The sequence below is a fragment of the Salvelinus sp. IW2-2015 genome, linkage group LG23 (assembly GCF_002910315.2).
Source record: "Salvelinus sp. IW2-2015 linkage group LG23, ASM291031v2, whole genome shotgun sequence".
NCBI classification, from domain to species: domain Eukaryota; kingdom Metazoa; phylum Chordata; class Actinopteri; order Salmoniformes; family Salmonidae; genus Salvelinus; species Salvelinus sp. IW2-2015.
In genome coordinates, this window is record NC_036863.1 from 20,692,710 (window position 1) to 20,712,136 (window position 19,427).

Below are 19,427 nucleotides of genomic sequence, written 5' to 3' on the forward strand. Positions count from 1 at the left end.
TTATATGTCACTCCATTTGGTTCTTTCCCCAGGCATCATTGTTTCTGTTTCATGTCTGTGTGCTGTTAGTGTTTCTTGTTTTGGATTATGTTCCATTTATTTGATTAAAACACTCACTCCCTGAACTTGCTTCCCGACTCTCAGTGCACATCGATACAACCTCATACCTACAATTATCTGTAAGGTACCTCAGTTGAGCAGTGACTTTCAAACGCAGATTCAGCTACAAAGACCAGGGAGGTTTTTCCAATGCCTGTCACGCTCGTCGTCCTCCTCATCTGAGGAGGAGAAGTTTGAAGGATCGGAGGACCAATATGCAGCTTGGTAAGTGTTCATCTTGATATTTATTAACACAGAGAACGCTTAACGAAACTATACAAAAATAACAAACAACGAACGTGAAGCTAATGAATAATAGTGCTGACACAAAAACACTACACTTAGACAATCACCCACAATGACAAAACAGGCTACCTAAATATGGTTCCCAATCAGAGACAACGACTAACACCTGCCTCTGATTGAGAACCAGATCAGGCCAAACACAGAAACAGACAAACTAGACATACAACATAGAATGCCCACTCAGATCACACCCTGACCAAACAAAACATAGAAACATACAAAGCAAACTATGGTCAGGGCGTGACAATGCCACGCAAAAAAGGGCACCTATTGGTAGATGGATTTTTAAAAAGCAGACATTGAATATCACTTTGAGCATGGTGAAGTAGTTAATATACCCAGTCACTACAATGATACAGGCATCGTTCCTAACTCAGTTGCCGGGGAGGAAGGAAACCACTCAGTTATTTCACCATGAGGTCAATGGTGTCTTTAAAACAGTTACAGAGTTTCATGGCTGTGATAGGAGAAAACTGAGGATGGATCAACAACATTGTAGTTACTCCACAATACCAACCTAAATGACAAACTGAAAAGAAGGAAGCCTGTACAGAATAAAAATATTACAAAATATGCATCTTGTTTGCAAGGCACTAAAGTAAAACAATATAAATGTGGCAAAGAAATGAACTTTATGTCCTGAATACAAAGCATTATGTTTGGAGCAAATCCAACACAACACATCACTGAGTACCAGTCTTCATATTTTCAAGCATGGTGGTTGCATCATGTTATGGGTATGCTTGTCAATGGCAATGACTAGGGAGTTTTTCAAAAATAAAAATAAACTAAATAGAGCTAAGCACAGGCAAAATCCTAGAGGAAAACCTGTCTCAGTCTGCTTTCCAACAGACAGTGGGAGATAAATTCACATTTTAGCGAGACAATAACCTAAAACACAAGGCCAAATATATACCGGAGTTTCTTACCAAGACGACATTGAATGTTCCCGAGTGGTTTAGTTACACTTTTGACTTAAATCGGCTTGAAAATCTATGGAAAGACTTGAAAATGGCTGTTTAACAGTTATCAATAACCAACTTGACAGAGCTTGAAGACATGTTTATAATGTGCAAATAAAGCTGTGACTACTTTGTAGCCTACAGTAGTTACAGCGCTGACTTAAATCGGCTTGAAAATCTATGGCAAGACTTAAATGGCTGTCTAGCAATGATTGACTTGAATATTTTACGGAATAATGTGCAAATATTGTACAATCCAGGTGTGCAAAGCTCTTAGAGACTTACCCAGACAGACTCACAGCTGCAATCGATGCCAAATTTGCTTCTACAAAGTTTTGAATACTTATGTAGATTTGATATTTCTGTATTTTATTTTCAATACATTCCGAAAAACATGTCTTCACTTTGTCATTATCATGGGGTATTGTGTGTAGATGGGTGAGATTTTATTTATTTCATCTGTTTTGAATTCAGGCTGTAACACAACAAATTGTGGAATAAGTCAAGGGGTATGAATACTTTCGGGAGGCACCGTAATGCCTATATGGGCCCTGATCAAAAGCAGTGCACTATATTGGGAATAGAGTGCAATTATTTACACATCCATACAGTACAGTAGTAGCAGCAGATGTAGGAGTGACTAACAGAGAACAGCTCCTGCAGTCAGACGTATAGCGAATACTTTGCATGCTACATGTTGTATGTACATTCATTCACAGCAAAACAGTTTGTATATTCACAGTATGTGTGGGATGTCAGTCAATGAGAGTCCATACTATAGCATGGCCATTTCCTGCTTTAGGCCAAATCAATCTGTAGCCTATCTGGACAGATATGCTCCCTTGGATGGTATTTGGATATATCCTCAAATGATGGATCTCCCACAGTGATGTCAATCCAATATTGCAGGAACGGTCCACTCCATCAGGGCATTTTATCGATTTCCTCAAAATGGCTGTCACATTGACAGCTAGACAGAAGGTTCCAGTTCCAACTGTGTTTAGCGAGCCCTGGGATGGGAAACCCTGTGGATGTCAGTCGTCAGACACTACTGACAGTCCCAGCCCTACACTAGTAGATATAAGCCATGTATCCTAGCCATGTGCACCATCCGCAATGTGCTCTGAATGAGTATGCTCTGACTGGCCACACAGCTGATGTTCCCTTGCATTCTAAACAGACTCTAGCTAGTGCTCTGGCCTGGTGGTTACCTAGCAACACGTATGCCACTGGAGGATGGAGGACAGTGGCATACACCTCTGTCTTTTCCTTCTTCTGTTGCGGGGGAGAGGAAAGACAAAACATAAAAACAGCACAAACAAAACAAACGTGGTACAATGAAATAAACTGGAATGAATGCATGACAACTCAGGGAGGCAATTGTCAGTTAATCAAGAGTACTGTATGTGACAAGTTGTGTGATTAAACAGACAAAACCTTTGTCAAAATAATATTCAACATTACTTCAAGCATGGATAGAAACACATCAAATTAAATAGTGTTCATTTTCAGTTACACTTAAAACATGAATTAGTACATTCAGGAGCCATGATAATCAGCTTCACTTGTTTGTTTTGATTGTTCTGAAAAAGAAAAGCCTGTAAGTTCTTCAAATGATTGTCTCAATGCAATTTTCTATATACTGTAGATCAGTGGTTCCCAAACTTGTTATAGTCCCGTACCCCTTCAAATATTCAACCTCCAGCTGCGTACCCTCTCTAGCACCAGGGTCAGCGCACTCTCAAACGTTGTTTTTTGTCATCATTGTAAGCCTGATACACACACTATACGATACATTTATTAAACATAAGAATGAGTGTGAGTTTGTCACAATACGGCTCATAGGAAGTGACAAAGAGCTCTTATAGGACCAGGGCACAAATAATAATATAATAATAATTAATCATTTTGCTCTTTACTTAGCCATCTGACATATAAAACCTTATTTGTTCATAAAAAATTGTGAATAACTCACCACAGGTTAATGAGAAGGGTGTGCTTGAAAGGATGCACATAACTCTGCAATGTTGGATTGTATTGGAAAGCGTCTCAGGCTTTTTCCACACACAGTCTGTGCCTGTATTTAGTTTTCATGCTAGTGAGGGCCGAAAATCCAATCTCACATGTACATGGTTGCAAAGGGCATTAATGTCTTAACAGTGTGATTTGCCAAGGCCGGATACTCTGAGTGCAGTCCAATCCAGAAATCTGGCAGTGGCTTCTGATTCTATTCAATTTTCACAGAACCGCTTGTTGCATTTTCGATGAGGCTCTCTTGTTCAGATATCGGTAAGTGGACTGGAGGCAGGGCATGAAAGGGATAATGAATCTAGTTGTTTGTGTCATCCATTTCGGGAAAGTACCTGCGTAATTGTGCACCTAACTCACTCAGGTGCTTCGCTATATCAAATTTGACATTGTCTGTAAACTTGAGTTCATTTGCACACAAAAAATCATACAATGATGGAAAGACCTGTGTTGTCCTTGTTAATGCAGACAGAGAAGAGCTCCAACTTCTTAATCATAGCCTCAATTTTGTCCCGCACATTGATTATAGTTGCGGAAAGTTCCTGTAATCCTAGATTCAGATCATTCAGGCGAGAAAAAACATCACCTAGATAGGCCAGTCCTGTGAGAATGCAAGTGGTCAGACAAGTGAAAATTATGGTCAGTAAAGAACTTTAAGCTTGTCTCTCAATTCAAAAAAACGTGTCAATAGTTTGCCCCTTGATAACCAGTGCACTTCTGTATGTTGTAAAAGCGTTATATGGTCGCTGCCCATATAATTGCATAGTGCAGAAAATACACGAGAGTTCAGGGGCCTTGCTTTAACAAAGTTAACCATTTTCACTGTAGTGTCCAAAACGTATTTCAAGCTGTCAGGCATTCCCTTGGCAGCAAGAGCCTCTCGGTGGATGCTGCATTGTACCCAAGTGGCGTCGGGAGCCACTGCTTGCACGCGCATTACCACTCCACTATGTCTCCCTGTCATAGCTTTTGCGCCATCATTACAGATACCAACACATCTCGACCACCAAAGTCCATTTGTGTCACAAAGCTGTCCAGTACTTTAAAAATATCCTCTCCTGTTGTCCTGATTTCCAGTGGTTGGCAGAAGAGGATATCTTCCTTTATTGAACCCCCATAAACGTAACGGACACATACCAGGAGCTGTGCCAGGCCCGCCACGTCTGTTGACTCATCCAGCTGTAATGCATAGAATTCACTGGCTTGTATGCAAAGCAGTAATTATTTCAGAACATCTCCTGCCATGTCACTGATGCGTCGTGAAACAATATTGTTTGATGAAGACCTTGTCTCTATAGTGTTTTGGGCCTTTTCCCCCAGAATTGTCCCAGCCATATCTGCGGCAGCAGGAAGAATGAAGTCCTCCACAATAGTATGGGGCTTGCCTGTCCTAGCCACTCGGTAGCTCACCATTTAAGATGCTTCTAGCCCCTTCTTATTAATGGTATCTGTTGCTTTTATACATGTCTTACTACTTAAAAGTCATCTTAATTCTCGCTCAAAAAAACTCCTGTGGCTTATTTTTAAAATTGGCATGTTTTGTTTCTTAATGTCTGCGCAAGAGTGAAGGTTTAATCGAGTTGTGAGATAGTACTTTTGCACATATAACACACTGTGGCTACTCTCAATATAAGTGAACCCCAAATCAATGTAGTTCTCATCATATTTGCACCTCTTTGATGGTCCAACGCCCAACTGTTGTTCGGTGCTTTCCCGGGTAAGGGGACAGTAGCTCTTCGGCTGCATCAGATTCACAACTGTCAGTGTCCATGCTAGATGGGCTAACAAAATGTAGAATGACTGACGCTAGCATTGGATGTGCTTGTGGAAGCCTTACTTTTTTTAACCATTTATACATTTTCGAGCAAACGGAATGAGCAGCAGCTACGTTTGGCTACATACGGACTGTTAGTGGAATTTCCGGGAGAGAGTAATGGTTAATGTGATTAGATGTTAATTATTTGACTAGGCTACCTGTATTTGACATTGTGTTGTTATTTCGCTTAACACTAGATGGTTAAATTTTATTTTTGACAGTGTAACGAGGCTACTCAGGCGATTAAAAAAAAAAAAAAAAAAAACTCACCCAAATATATAGCCAAGTTGGAAAATATAAATGGACTGTTTGAAAATGTGAAGAAAATTGTATTTTTAAAATGTATTTAAATAGAATGCGAATCACATTTTTATTTGGCGTACCCCCGACAACATTGCCCCAGTTTGGGAATACCTGCTGTAGACTATACTTTTGGTAAAAAATATCTTAAATATCAGCATCCGAAATAAACTTAATGGACCGTCTCAATGCTATGTTACACAGAACAACAAACTACCATAATATATCAATAGAACCAAGGACAAACTGTGACATTGTCTGTATAGATTCAAACTGAAATACTTTTTACCTCTTAGTAATTACATTATCTCTATCTGCAGGAATAGCCTCAAGTAGTTCTCTCATTCTCTCTCTCCCTCTCATCTCTCTCTCTCCTGGCATTGGGTACTGTATGTTCCCTATCTCTACATTTATATAAGCTCCTTGAGGACAGCACCTCAGCTTTGCACTGACAAGCTTCCTAATTTGTCCGAGCATCTCAAGGGTACTGCCAAGTAAGCCCAGGCCATCAAATACTCCATTAATTTCAGTGGATTATGTAATGTGATTGAATTGGGTTACATAACAGCTAATAACAATGCGGTGGACCTTGGTGGTAACACTGTTCCTAATAGGCTTACCGGGGTAGTAAGGGAGGTCAGGATTGGATAGATTAATTTCCCTCTGCAAAAGTATTTCATAGCTGAATAAACTTTTTTTTAAATCAGGAAAAGGAACAGAAATCCCATCTCTGCAATTGCTTGGTGCATGGTGATAGCTTTGTTTTTCTACCATGACAGATTACATTTTTTGTGATGGTGTCTGCTATATGTACGTACTGTAGCACCCCCATGGCAATGTGAAGGGGAGTGTCTCACAGTCACATCTAGCCTGATGAGTAGCTTGAGAGGAAGACAGAGGGATAATGACGGAGGGAGAGAAAGAAAGAAATGGATTCACAATCTTGATAAAACACTTCYCTCGTGGAAAGATAGCAACCACATACACACACACACTGACAGACACACGCAGGCACACACATACGCACACACGCAGTCGCTGTACACTGAAGAGCAACAATCCCCAGCTGGGGGTTATCAAATTGATATTCATAGTCCACTTCATAACATCTTGAAGATATGACAGTAATGCTGAAGAAGAGCTTTTTCAATACAAAACAAAGTTTCCATTGCACATTGCAATGCTCCGAGCAGGGCGATAGTTACTTGGGCTGAATGCCCCAACATGTCTTTCTTGGTCCTTCACTGTACATACTATACATCAAGAGAAACAGCAACACAGAGCTACTGCAGGTCATTAAAGATTTCCCCCTCTTTCAACCTGCAGTCATACAAAGAAAGCCTATGAAAATGTCTTTAGAAACTCGGCGAGGAGGAGAGGTCGCTAGGGGCCCAAGGTGTCATGGGCAACAGACAGTTCCAGGGAGCTATGGCAACAGCAGACTCATATAATAGCTGCTCTGCATCAGGCTGCAACGCTGCAGAGAATAGAGAGATCAATCCAACTAAAGAGATAAAGAGAATAGAAAGAATTGGAGGTAGAGAGAGAGACAGATAATGGACGGAGGATGAGAGGAAGGCTGGGAAGAGGGACCATCTTTAGAAAGGGTGTCCCATCTCACTCTGTCAACACCTCTGGCTGCTGGGAGTCTGAAGGATATTTCTCGTCTATCCCCTTCATCATCAGTCCAACTCTACCACCCAGATGCAACTCCTCAAACCCAACCCAACGCCTCTCCACCTCAACCAAGTGTCCTTAGCTCCAGTCTGACCCCCACCTCCAGGAGGGTTAGTCAGGCCTACACGGCTGTGCTGCGACCCAGCAGAGGGAAGGCTGTGGGAAAGCCACAGCTCTGCTCTAGCCCCCTGAGCCCATGGATACTTCTCAGCCCCAGCTCTGGGTGTGTGTGAGTCCGGCCTTCGCGGGGTATGGTGACGGTAGCCTGGGCCTGCAGAGAGAGGGGCTCCGTGGGGAGGGTGTTGTGGTTGAGGTCCATTGTGGAGAGCAGGTGACCCAGGGAGTCCCAGCGTCGGGCGGTGGGCAGGCGGATCAAGGAGGAGTAGCCCCGCTCAGAGAACACTGTGACAGGGGGAGTCTTGGAGGTCTCAGGCTCCTGCTGCTCCAGCCTGGAGGTCTGGGGGGTGGGCTTGGTGTAGGTGCCCCCCCGGCTGTCAGCCAGCACCTCACAGTAGGGGGGAGGGGGGTCCTCCATCAGAACAGCCTCCTCGTAGCAGGGGGGCTTCCCAAACACGTCCGTCTCTGGGGAGAAACAGACACTCGTATGTTAGTTCCCCCTTTCCCATCGACACAGTAGACCTAAGGGTTCCTGTGGACAGGGTTGTGTGGGAGATCATCATTGGTAAACTGACCGGCTATTACATAATGTTAATGTAACTCCTTTGACGCCTCAGCCAGCTCAAATGACTGACTTTACATCTGGAGTTACTGATACCACTGCCAAGTCCTACACTTACAGCTTTGCCTTTAAACTGTGAATCAACATAGGTTGAGCGGTGAGCATTCCATTGATTACTACAGTGGCCTACAGTAAAGGCTTCTTTGATGACTCAATTCGGACAGTTTTTTTATAGTGCTAAATGGCTTCACACACAAGCGTGCACACGCGCACACACACACACACACGGTGTGAAGAGATTAATGGGATATTTGTCTGACAGGAACACTCAAGCCACAAGTGGGAGGCTAATTTACTGATGTATTAAAACACAATCATCTGTCTTCAATCCCTTTACAGCTCACAGAGAGAAAACCCAGAGGAACAGAAAAGGTGGGAGTAGAGGAGATTACAAGAGAGCGGGTAGATGGGTAGTGGACTTGTGCCTGATTCACAATGTAGTGCCGAAGTGAATCAGCCAATACTGTTCGGGGTGCCCCTGCCCTAGAGTGAATCAGCCAATACTGTTCGGGGTGCCCCTGCCCTAGAGTGAATCAGCCAATACTGTTCGGGTGCCCCTGCCCTAGAGTGAATCAGCCAATACTGTTCGGGGTGCCCCTGCCCTAGAGTGAATCAGCAATACTGTTCGGGGTGCCCCTGCCCTAGAGTGAATCAGCCAATACTGTTCGGGGTGCCCCTGCCCTAGAGTGAATCAGCCAATACTGTTCGGGGTGCCCCTGCCCTAGAGTGAATCAGCCAATACTGTTCGGGGTGCCCCTGCCCTAGAGTGAATCAGACATAACTGTTCGGGGTGCCCCTGCCCTAGAGTGAATCAGACAATACTGTTCGGGGTGCCCCTGCCCTAGAGTGAATCAGCCAATACTGTTCGGGGTGCCCTGCCCTAGAGTGAATCAGCCAATACTGTTCGGGGTGCCCCTGCCCTAGAGTGAATCAGCCAATACTGTTCGGGGTGCCCCTGCCCTAGAGTGAATCAGACAATACTGTTCGGGGTGCCCTGCCCTAGAGTGAATCAGCCAATACTGTTCGGGGTGCCCCTGCCCTAGAGTGAATCAGCCAATACTGTTCGGGGTGCCCCTGCCCTAGAGTGAATCAGCCAATACTGTTCGGGGTGCCCCTGCCCTAGAGTGAATCAGCCAATACTGTTCGGGGTGCCCCTGCCCTAGAGTGAATCAGCCAATACTGTTCGGGGTGCCCCTGCCCTAGAGTGAATCAGCCAATACTGTTCGGGGTGCCCCTGCCCTAGAGTGAATCAGCCAATACTGTTCGGGGTGCCCCTGCCCTAGAGTGAATCAGACAATACTGTTCGGGGTGCCCCTGCCCTAGAGTGATCAGACATTTCTCTTCAGGGGAAACAAATCATGTCGATTGTAATGAATATATCATCAAGAGATGATCTCATTGTTTTGGGCTATTGATCATCTCATATACAGTGCATTTGAAAGTATTCAGACCCTTCCCTTTTTCCATATTTTGTTACGTTACAGCCTTATTCTAAAATTGATTAAATAAAACATGTTCCTCATCAATCTACACGCAATACCCCATAATGACAAAGTGAAAACAGGTTTTTAGAAATGTTGGCAAATTTATTACAAATAAAAAACAGAAATACCTTATTTACATAAGTATTCAGACCCTTTGCTTTCAGACTCTACATTTTGCTCAGTGCATCCTGTTTCCATTGCTCATCCTTGAGATGTTTCTACAACTTAATTGGAGTCCACCCTGTGGTAAATTCAATTGATTGTACATGATTTGGAAAGGCACACACCTGTCTATATAAGGTCCCACAATTGACAGTGCATGTCAGAGCAAAAACCAAGTCATGAGGTCGAAGGAATTGTCCGTAGACAAGCATTTCACTACACCCACAATAACATCTGCTAAACACGTGTATGAGACAAATAAAATGTGATTTGATTTAGAGCTCCGAGACATGATTGTCTCAGAGCCTCTGACCACACCTGGTACTTCCTCTAGTGTTATCATTTCTCTAGTAATGTGTGGAAACCCAGCGTGGTGTGCGCTTAGACATGGTCATAACATGGATAACATGGTTAATCATAAACTCCATTTCCCAGCCTACATTTCTTTCAAAGCACACCCACAGTCTGTCTATACTACTATTTATTCCAGGCAGTGAGCCATACCACTTTGCACTTGAGTGTTTTTCCACTGGAAGAAATGTTGCTGCTCACTAAAAACACAACAACCAATTGATGTTGAGGATATAGAACGTCTGATATGGAAATCCTCCACAGCATGTGTTGGAAGTGTCATCATGGTGGCACTAATGTTTAGATCTGCTGTATGTACATGTCTGTGTATGTCTACATCTCCACAACCAATTACATTAATGTTATGATCCCTTTTTCCACCACATGTTCATAACGCCCTGCTCTGGCCCCCTTTGTAATTTTAGCCCCAGCCTCTATATGGATAAATAAACACTAAGCAAGCTTCCATACAGTAACAATAGAGGCCCAGAGCACTGGAGCTATTTCCACTGGGAGATGAAAGGAATGTTTCATGAGCCAGGTGGTCATGTTYGTTTCCCGTGTCAGCAATGCCTCTGGACAAAGAGGGCCAACAAGTGCAGAGGGGTGGCAGGGCTGTGGAGGGTGGTGGAAGGGGGGACACGGCTCAGGGACAGCCCAGAGCGGAGCCACCTCCCCTAGGGACATGATTGCTAATCTCAGCCTCAGTGGCCCTGGGGCTCCGGGGCCCACCACTGTCGCCAAGGACAGCCCCTATGACGTAAGCACAGCAGCAGCTGCAGGGTGGGAGGTATTATTGGAACAAGCCCTCTCCAATGCTGGAGGCCGATGGATCTCAGCATGAGAAAATGGCAATTAAAAATGTAAATGAAGCTTGTTCAATTACATTTCTGAACACAAGCTGTGCCTTGAATATCAATCATTTTGTGGCCATTTTATGTCTTGGCGCTATGTCATTTGGGGGAGGGGATCCCAAGTGGCGCAGCGGTCTAAGGCACTGCATCTCAGTGCTAGAGGCATTACTAGAGACCCTGGTTTGATTCCAGGCTGTATCACAACCAGCTGTGATTGGGAGTCCCATAGGGGGGCACACAATTGGCCCAGCGTCGTCTGGGTTAGGGTTTGGCTGGGGTAGGCCGTCATTGTAGATAACAATTTGTTCTTAACTTACTTGCCTGGATAAATAAAAATCCCTTTTTATAAGCGTCTGTCTTCCCAATGAGCAGATTCCTCCTACTTTAAGGTGTTCACCTTAACCACCCTGTCCTGCTGCTCTGGTACTGAGTTCCTCTATCTGGCTTTTGTGCTTGCTCGCTCTCTGTCTATTTCAATGGTTGCTGCTAGCTTACCTTTCACTCCACTGACTGACTGCTATGCTGTTGGCGCCTACTAAATGTCGAGCTGCTAGCAGTCTGTCATTGAGCTGGCTGCTGTGCTGCTAACTCTGTCACTGCTCTGCCCACGCACTGCCTATGCTACAGCGCTAACTGTCWCCATGTCACCCACAAAGGAACGCAGAAAGCTACAATGAAAGCCTACAGAAAAAAGCATTTAGAGTCCCTGCTGTCACTGCTGTAGCTTGTAATGTACAGAAAACTGCAGGTGTCTCCTGAGTTATGCTCTTTGTATATTTATGTTGCTTTCATATTGAACTGGAAAGGGACAATATGTGAAAGCTATAAAGAGTTGCATACACTCTTAGAGAAAAAGGTTCCTTATAGAACCAAAAAGGCTTCTATTGCTTGCTTCATATATGGAACCCATAAAAGTTCTATATTGAACCCTTTAATCTTTGATCAGAACCCTAGAGGTTCTTCTTGACTGAACTAAAATGGTTACATATTGAACCCTGCATGGTGCCCTTTATGAATGCCCACTACTATTGAATAGTAATATTTTGAGCTAAGAATATAATTGAATTAACTATTAAATAATGGACAAAAGAGTACCAACATAGTTTTTTGAATTTATTGTCAATATATAGTAACATAGTTTGGACATATGCACTGGTGGCCAGGGAGGTCTCTGTTTGTTTGAATGATGGCCCACGTCAACTCTGGCTGACTTCTCTACAATACAATACAATATACTTTGTCCATTAGTTACAGTGAACAACAAAAATGTGTCTTCTGCTCCCATCTCACCCCCCCAGCAGACCTCAAACATACAGTTGAGATGAGCACAGGTTCAAGCCTTGGATGGAGAGCATGTTGTGGGGTTAAGGGCCTTGCTCAAGGGCCCAATGGTAGGGGAATGTTTTGAGGATCTGAACCCAGCAGCCCCCTAGTTGTCAGATCAATTTCTCCTGTTTTTTTCCATCGCCCAGCCCGGGATTCAAACCGGCCACCTTTCGGCAACAGGTCCAACTTCTGCCACAGGTCCAACTCCTTAGCCGCTGGGCTACCTGCTTGGCTGGTTCCACAAATAAGCATGAGTTAATCTGACAAAATGAAGACAAAATGCTATGCAGCCATATAATTATTATGATGTAGAAGAACAACTGCCTTTGTTGTCAGCAGCAGCAGAAAGAGAGATCCTCTGCCTCCAATAGTTCTGGGTTACTGCCAGACTGAGAAAAACAGTGTGTTAAATGTCGTGTCCATAGATACAGAACAAAAAGACTGAACGGCTGACAACCGAACCGATAGAACGAACGACCAGCCTTGGGTAGCAACCCTACAGTTGTGCCGGGACTATATCATGTKGTAGGATGAAATAGTGTGAATAAATTAATCAAAATAAAGTTAAATTAAAATATGTAAATCATTATTTGAATATGTTGGTAACCTGTTGTGTAAAAGTGATAATGCCCTCGAAGCCGGTGTTTGGAGGATATATTGGCAAGGTTTGCTAACAACACCAGTGCCAATATACAGTAGCTTCCAAACACCGGCTTCGAGTGCATTATCACTTAAGTGTATGCTTTTATTAAACACATGATTTCCTCTTGCGTTTAGCTAGCAGTTAGTTTGCAACAGCACAGATTTGTATGAACTTTGATGTTTGCCACTCAGACTTCAGCAACAATGTTGTTTATCTTCACCTTGCCATAGAGAGCTAACAGTGTCGGACGTCAGCTATTCTTCTGACCAGGTGAAATCATGCAACAACATCATTAATATGGATATATACTCACCAGCCAGTTTAATAGGTACACCCATCTAGTACCGGGTCGGACCCCCTTTTGCCTCCAGAACCGACTAAATTCTTCAGGTCATTCTACAAAGTGTAGGAAATGTTCCACAGGGATGTTGGTCGATGCTGACGCAATGGCATCATGCAGTTGCTGCAGATTGGAAGGCAGTACATTCATGTTGTGAATAGCCCGTTCCATCTCATCCCAAAGATGCTCTATTGGGTTGAGATCTGGGGACTGACCAGGACACTCAAGTAAACTGAACTCGCTGTCATGTTCCAGACAATGTTTTTCCACTCAATTGTCCAGTGTTGGTGATCGCAGGCCCACTGGAGCCGCTTCTTCTTTTTTTTAGCTGATAGGAGTGGAACCCGGTGTGGTCGTCTGCTGCAATAACCCATCTGTGAAAAGGAGCGACATTCATAGATGCCATTCTGCACACCACTGGAGGGTGGCCGTTTCTGAGATACTGGATCCAGCTCGCCTGGCACCGACGATCATACCACACTCAAAGTAGCGTAGGTCACTCCTTTTCTATATAGAACCTTTTTTTAGTAAAGGGTTTCTTTAATCTCATCCAATATAAAGAACCCCTTTTTTTAATAAGAGTGTAGGTACACATAAGCAAGAACGAGCCAAAGAATTGAAGGTACTGTAGTCTAATAGCGATCTTACTTTGTCATAGTGTGTGTGTGTGTGTGTGTGTGCGTGCGTGCGTTCGTGTGATAGAACATTCAAGTAAAAAAGTAGTGTTACAGAATGAGTACCTTACCTTGTGGGGACGCCCAGCTGCCCTCGGGGAGGGATCGGGGAATGTGCAGCGGTGGGGAGAGGGTCAGCGGGGGGCAGAACTGGAGGGGCTCTCTGGATGGAGGGTACCCAGCCAACCCCGCTGTGCCCAGGCACTCCAGTGACTCCATCTCCAGGGCCCTTAGACACTGCTCCCTCAGCCTCTCCTCCCTCCTCCTCTTCAGACGACGCTGGACAAAGCTACAGAAGCAGCACAGCATGACGATGAGAGCCCACACCAACCAGAACCCAGCGAAACAGGCCAGGAAGGTGTACGTGCCCTGGGACATCACCATGGTGATGAGGAACTAGTTGACTTGGAACTACCGAGGTGCGTGAAATGAGGAGCCAACTGGACTTGGGAAGATACGTTAAATCAAATAGCACTGGCGGCCACTGAGGAGACAAGGGAAAACATTCAAGAGAAAGATAGGGCTCCAGTCTCCTGAGGAGTTTGGTTGAATGTGTAGTCTTCTGTTGAGTTGTAATCCTCTTATATCAGTGTGACAGAACAGCCCTGATTCTGTTAAGAGGACCGGGTGTCTAGTGTGCTTACACACACACACAACAACAGCCCTGATTCTGTTAAGAGGACCGGGGTCTATTGCTACACAACACAACACAACACAACAGCCCTATTCTGTTAAGAGGACCGGTGGTCTAGTTGTGCTTACACACAACCAACAACAGCCCTGATTCTGTTAAGAGGACCGGGTGTCTAGTGTGCTTACCACACACACAACACAGCCCTGATTCTGTTAAGAGGACCGGGTGTCTAGTGTGCTTACACACACACACAACAACAGCCCTGATTCTGTTAAGAGGACCGGGTGCTAGTGTGCTTACACACACACACAACAACAGCCCTGATTCTGTAAGAGGACCGTGTCTAGTGTGCTTACACACCACACACAACAACAGCCCTGATTCTGTTAAGAAGACGGTGTCTAGTGTGCTTACACACACACACAACAACAGCCCTGATTCTGTTAAGAGGACCGGGTGTCTAGTGTGCTTACACACACACACAAACAACAGCCCTGATTCTTTAAGAGGACCGGGTGTCTAGTTGCTTACAACACACACACAACAACAGCCCTGATTCTGTTAAGAGGACCGGGTGTCTAGTGTGCTTACACACACACACAAACAACAGCCCTGATTCTGTTAAAGAGGACCGGGTGTCTAGTGTGCTACACACACACACAACAACAGCCCTATTCTGTTAAGGACGGTGTCTAGTGTGCTTACACACACACACAACAACAGCCCTGATTCTGTAAGAGGACCGGGTGTCTAGTGTGCTTACACACACACACAACAACAGCCCTGATTCTGTTAAGAGGACGGGTGTCTAGTGCTACACCACACACACAACAACAGCCCTGATTCTGTTAAGAAGACCGGTCTAGTGTGCTTACACACACACACACAACAGCCCTGATTCTGTTAAGAGGACCGGGTGTCTATGTGCTTACACCACACACACAACAACAGCCCTGATTCTGTTAAGAGACCGGGTTCTAGTGTGCTTACACAACACACAACAACAACAGCCCTGATTCTGTTAAGAGACCGGTGTCTTAGTGTGCTTACACACACACAACAACAAGCCCTGATTCTGTTAAGAAGACCGGGTGTCTAGTGTGCTTACACCACACACACAAAACAGCCCTGATTCTGTTAAGAAGACCGGGTGTCTAGTGTGCTTACACACCACACACACACAACAACAGCCCTGATTCTGTTAAGGACCGGGTGTCTAGTGTGCTTACCACACACACACAACAACAGCCCTGATCTGTTAAGAGGACCGGTGTCTAGTGTGCTTACACACACACACAACAACAGCCCTGATTCTGTTAAGAGACCGGTGTCTAGTGTGCTTACACACACACACACAACAACACCCTGATTCTGTTAAGAGGACCGGGTTCTAGTTGCTTACACACACACACAACAACAGCCCTGATTCGTTAAGAGGACCGGTGTCTAGTGTGCTTACACACACACACAACAACAGCCTGATTCTGTTAAGAGGACCGGGTGTCTAGTGTGCTTACACACCACACACAACAACAGCCCTGATTCTTTAAGAGGACCGGGTGTCTAGTGTGCTTACACACACACACACAACAGCCCTGATTCTGTTAAGAGGACCGGGTGTCTAGTGTGCTTACACACACACACACCAACAGCCCTGTCTCAGAGGCTCTTCTCTAGTCCAAAGGCCAGGTATGATCAGTTGTTTTCCAGCCTGCAGGTCACTTCAAATCAGTTGTCCTGTGGTTCTTCAGAGGTAAAACAAGGTGATCTTCTACATTCTCACTCCAGTCTCACTGCAAAACTCATAGTCTAAATCACATCCACCGTCCAGGTATCCTGAAAAATCACCGCTTAAGAAAACTCTGATCACAAAAAAACACAGAGCACTACTCCTCCTTCCCACTGAGGTTGAGGGCCTGCTCCTCTCCCCACCAGGCAGACTGAGTGGGCCCTCTGAGGGGTGAGTCCTGGATAGGGGGTCAGGCAGAGCAGCGCCACGTGACGCGCCAGTCTGTCCCACAGCTGCCTCCTCCAGGACACAGGGCCAGACCCAGGGGTTCCACACACTCACGCTGAGTTCCGCGAGGTTCCGAGGCGTTCCGAGTCCCCCCTCTGGTGCGCTGAACCCCAGACGATGGATTCTAGCACCTTTATGGGGTACTACCGACGTTACGCTGCTCAACAAACAGAGAGAGGAGAGAGGGTGGAGGTGACCATCATTATCAATTATGAAAGAGGCAATATTTTCAAAACACGATATCAGATATCAGCTGCAATATCAGAAACATGGACACGGGCCTGTCTAGTAAGTGATCTCAGCTGTTCAAGCATCATTATGATGGTGACCTCAAGGGGTGAGTATCAGTTTCACACATCAGAGAGGATGGATCAGAACAGTACATAGATCTCTTTGGGAAAACAGGGCCCTTTATATGGGTGCTAAATGGGACCCAATCCTGCTAATCCTTCCCAGATAGCTAGTGCTGAGCGATTAACCAAAATGTTGGTTATTTTTTGTTTTTTTTAAACAACTAATTAACCAATGTCGGTTCAATTATTTGAATTCCATTTCTGTGAGCTCGATGCGCACATCGCACAGTTTTTATAGAGATAAAGCAGATCCAGCCTGAACTGTGCGATGTAGTAGAGGGTGTTTTAGTTTCCAACAGGCCAATATTCTTGATAGTTCAGTGCATAAAACAAGGTAATTGTTCCAATTTGTAAGTCGCTCTGGATAAGAGCGTCTGCTAAATGACTTAAATGTAATGTAATGTAAATGTAATTAACTACAATGACCATAATCCATTGTGCATGTACTTGTCCGGTCTGTGTTTCTTTTATGCCTTCTACTGAAGAGAGAAGAATGCTTGAGGTGATATAGAAAGGAGCTGTTGCTGTTGCTTCGCGAGATGGCTCTACCTGAAAATACATGATCTAAGTGATTGATAGTTGGTATTCAGCAGTCATAAAAGTATGCGTTATTTACTTTAAAGAACTATTAAAATTGTGATTTTGTCAGACAGCATTGACAGCAGCTCTATAGCGCTGATATGATGACTTGGAATGAAATAAAAGTCATAAAATAAAACAAAATGTAATATACACAACTTCAATATTTTATTAAAGTAAAATAATGTGAATAAATGATGGTTAAGTGATAAGCAGTAATGGGCAGTCACTACCATCACGGGACTTTTGTTTTATTCTGTGTTTTTACAGCATTCAAACAACATAATGCATAGTCTACTTAATGTTTCAAAAAATATGATATTTAAAAAAATAATCAAACAGAAACTGAACTGACCTCAAAAATCACAAATTGCTCAGCACTTCAGCTAGCACATAACATTCTGAGAACCATATGGTTCTTAGAGCTTGGTGAGAGAGTGGTTGTCCTATGCTTATTTTGCATACAACCTTCCCAAACCTGTTAGCAACGGGTGTGACTGAAATAGCCAAATCTACTCATTTGAAGGGTTGTATATATAGTGTAGGTTCCCAATCGCCCAACCCCATAATTGTTATCAAGCCATTTCAGGCTATCAATCCAGTTAGAGTAGCTTGTCCTACTATCTTAGCTAAGATAACCTGTTGAAAAATAGACATAGCTTTTACATAGAATTAGGAACAATGATTGTGGCTCTAGATGGCAGGAAAAATGTGTTTCAGGTGTTTGAAAAATGCAAAATTCTTCTACTTATGTGCCCCCACACACACCATCTTCATGTAGCCTACTTCAAKCCCCCTCTAAAATAATGGGTGCATAACGCCCCTGAAACAATACTTATTTCGCATGCGCACCTGATGAATGTCAGGTTGTGAGATACAGCTTCCATTTCCATAACATCTGATCATGAAAATGTGAATGCAACTCGTTGTTTACCTTTGTTGCCAGTGCGTCTCCTTGCGTCCTGATAGGTTATCCTGATGGACTGAACTCAGAGACACGACTCGCTCCGTTCCATTGAAATGGCCTGAAATGGAGCTCACAGTTTATGACAGCAAGAGAAACCGGTGAACCAAGGTGTTTCGGATGTATTTATCAATAAAGTAAATACAGATATCATAAAGTATTTGTTATTTTGCCTTAAGCGCAAATGACTTCCTCTCCATCCCCACAGCATGCAGTCATTCAGTGAGAGATGCTACGCCTCCGTTCCACCCGAACTTCCTCAGGTTCCTTGGTATCGCCTTTCATGAACGATGAGCGGCAATTACGAGCGTGGTGTAGTGTTTGGTAATGAGTGCTAGAATAACGTAGTCTACGTTCACCTTGGCAACCTGGCTCCTCCCTTTCTAGCTATCATATATTCAATCAATCTCCTCCTTTCGCGCCATCGTAATCATCCGCTCCATCGTAATCATCGTGACATTCAAGCGGTGTAGTTTATACGGACACACAATCAATGCAGATAGGGGTTTTCCAAGGACGTTAACTGAGAGGAGCGCWAATACTGTAGCCTGCTCTTGAAAAGGTTAGAATTTCTTTGATAGCATGGCATGATTATCTCTTTTTTGCTTTCTCACATTTTCTTGAATATTATATGCTGTGTCATTATCCAGACTTGCAAATGGTATACATTATATTATATATATTCGAATAGCATGCATCATAATAATTCAAAATATATGAAATGTAATCGATTTACATCCAGGTTCAACTGATCCTGTAACAGGCTGACTACACCGCGCGGACTTTGCAAAATACCTTTTGAAATCAATATTAATGAATTAATTGCACTCACACTGCTCGCGGCGCCAACGAGCGTCAGACCGGACACGTCGCGTGCGTGAGCGTCGCAAAATAAATTTAGAAATCCATGTTATTCAATTATTGCGCGCAGCCGGTTTAGGTTCTGTGTAAGACAGCCCAAGGCTGATTGTATCTGCTCCAACAAATTAAATATTCAAGGTCCCATTTGGGTAATGACACAAACACACTGTAGCAAGTCCTCAGATCCGCTTGTTCAGAAGAGAGCAGGAAAYGCTTGACAACCAATTAGACATAATTTTTACTCCTTTTTCACCTCAT

General features: G+C 44.0%; 1 protein-coding gene across 1 annotated transcript; it reads right to left on the reverse strand.

The window, feature by feature from the left end:
• Positions 1 to 5,569: 5,569 nt before the first annotated feature.
• Positions 5,570 to 14,442, reverse strand: LOC111950219 (proline-rich protein 7). The gene is made up of 2 exons (XM_023967634.2): positions 13,833 to 14,442; positions 5,570 to 7,770 (listed from the first exon to the last, which is right to left on the reverse strand). Exons 1-2 carry the CDS (start codon positions 14,143 to 14,145, stop codon positions 7,310 to 7,312), a joined length of 774 nt encoding a protein of 257 aa, XP_023823402.1. The 5' UTR covers positions 14,146 to 14,442; the 3' UTR covers positions 5,570 to 7,309.
• Between the last annotated feature and the right edge of the window lie 4,985 nt (positions 14,443 to 19,427).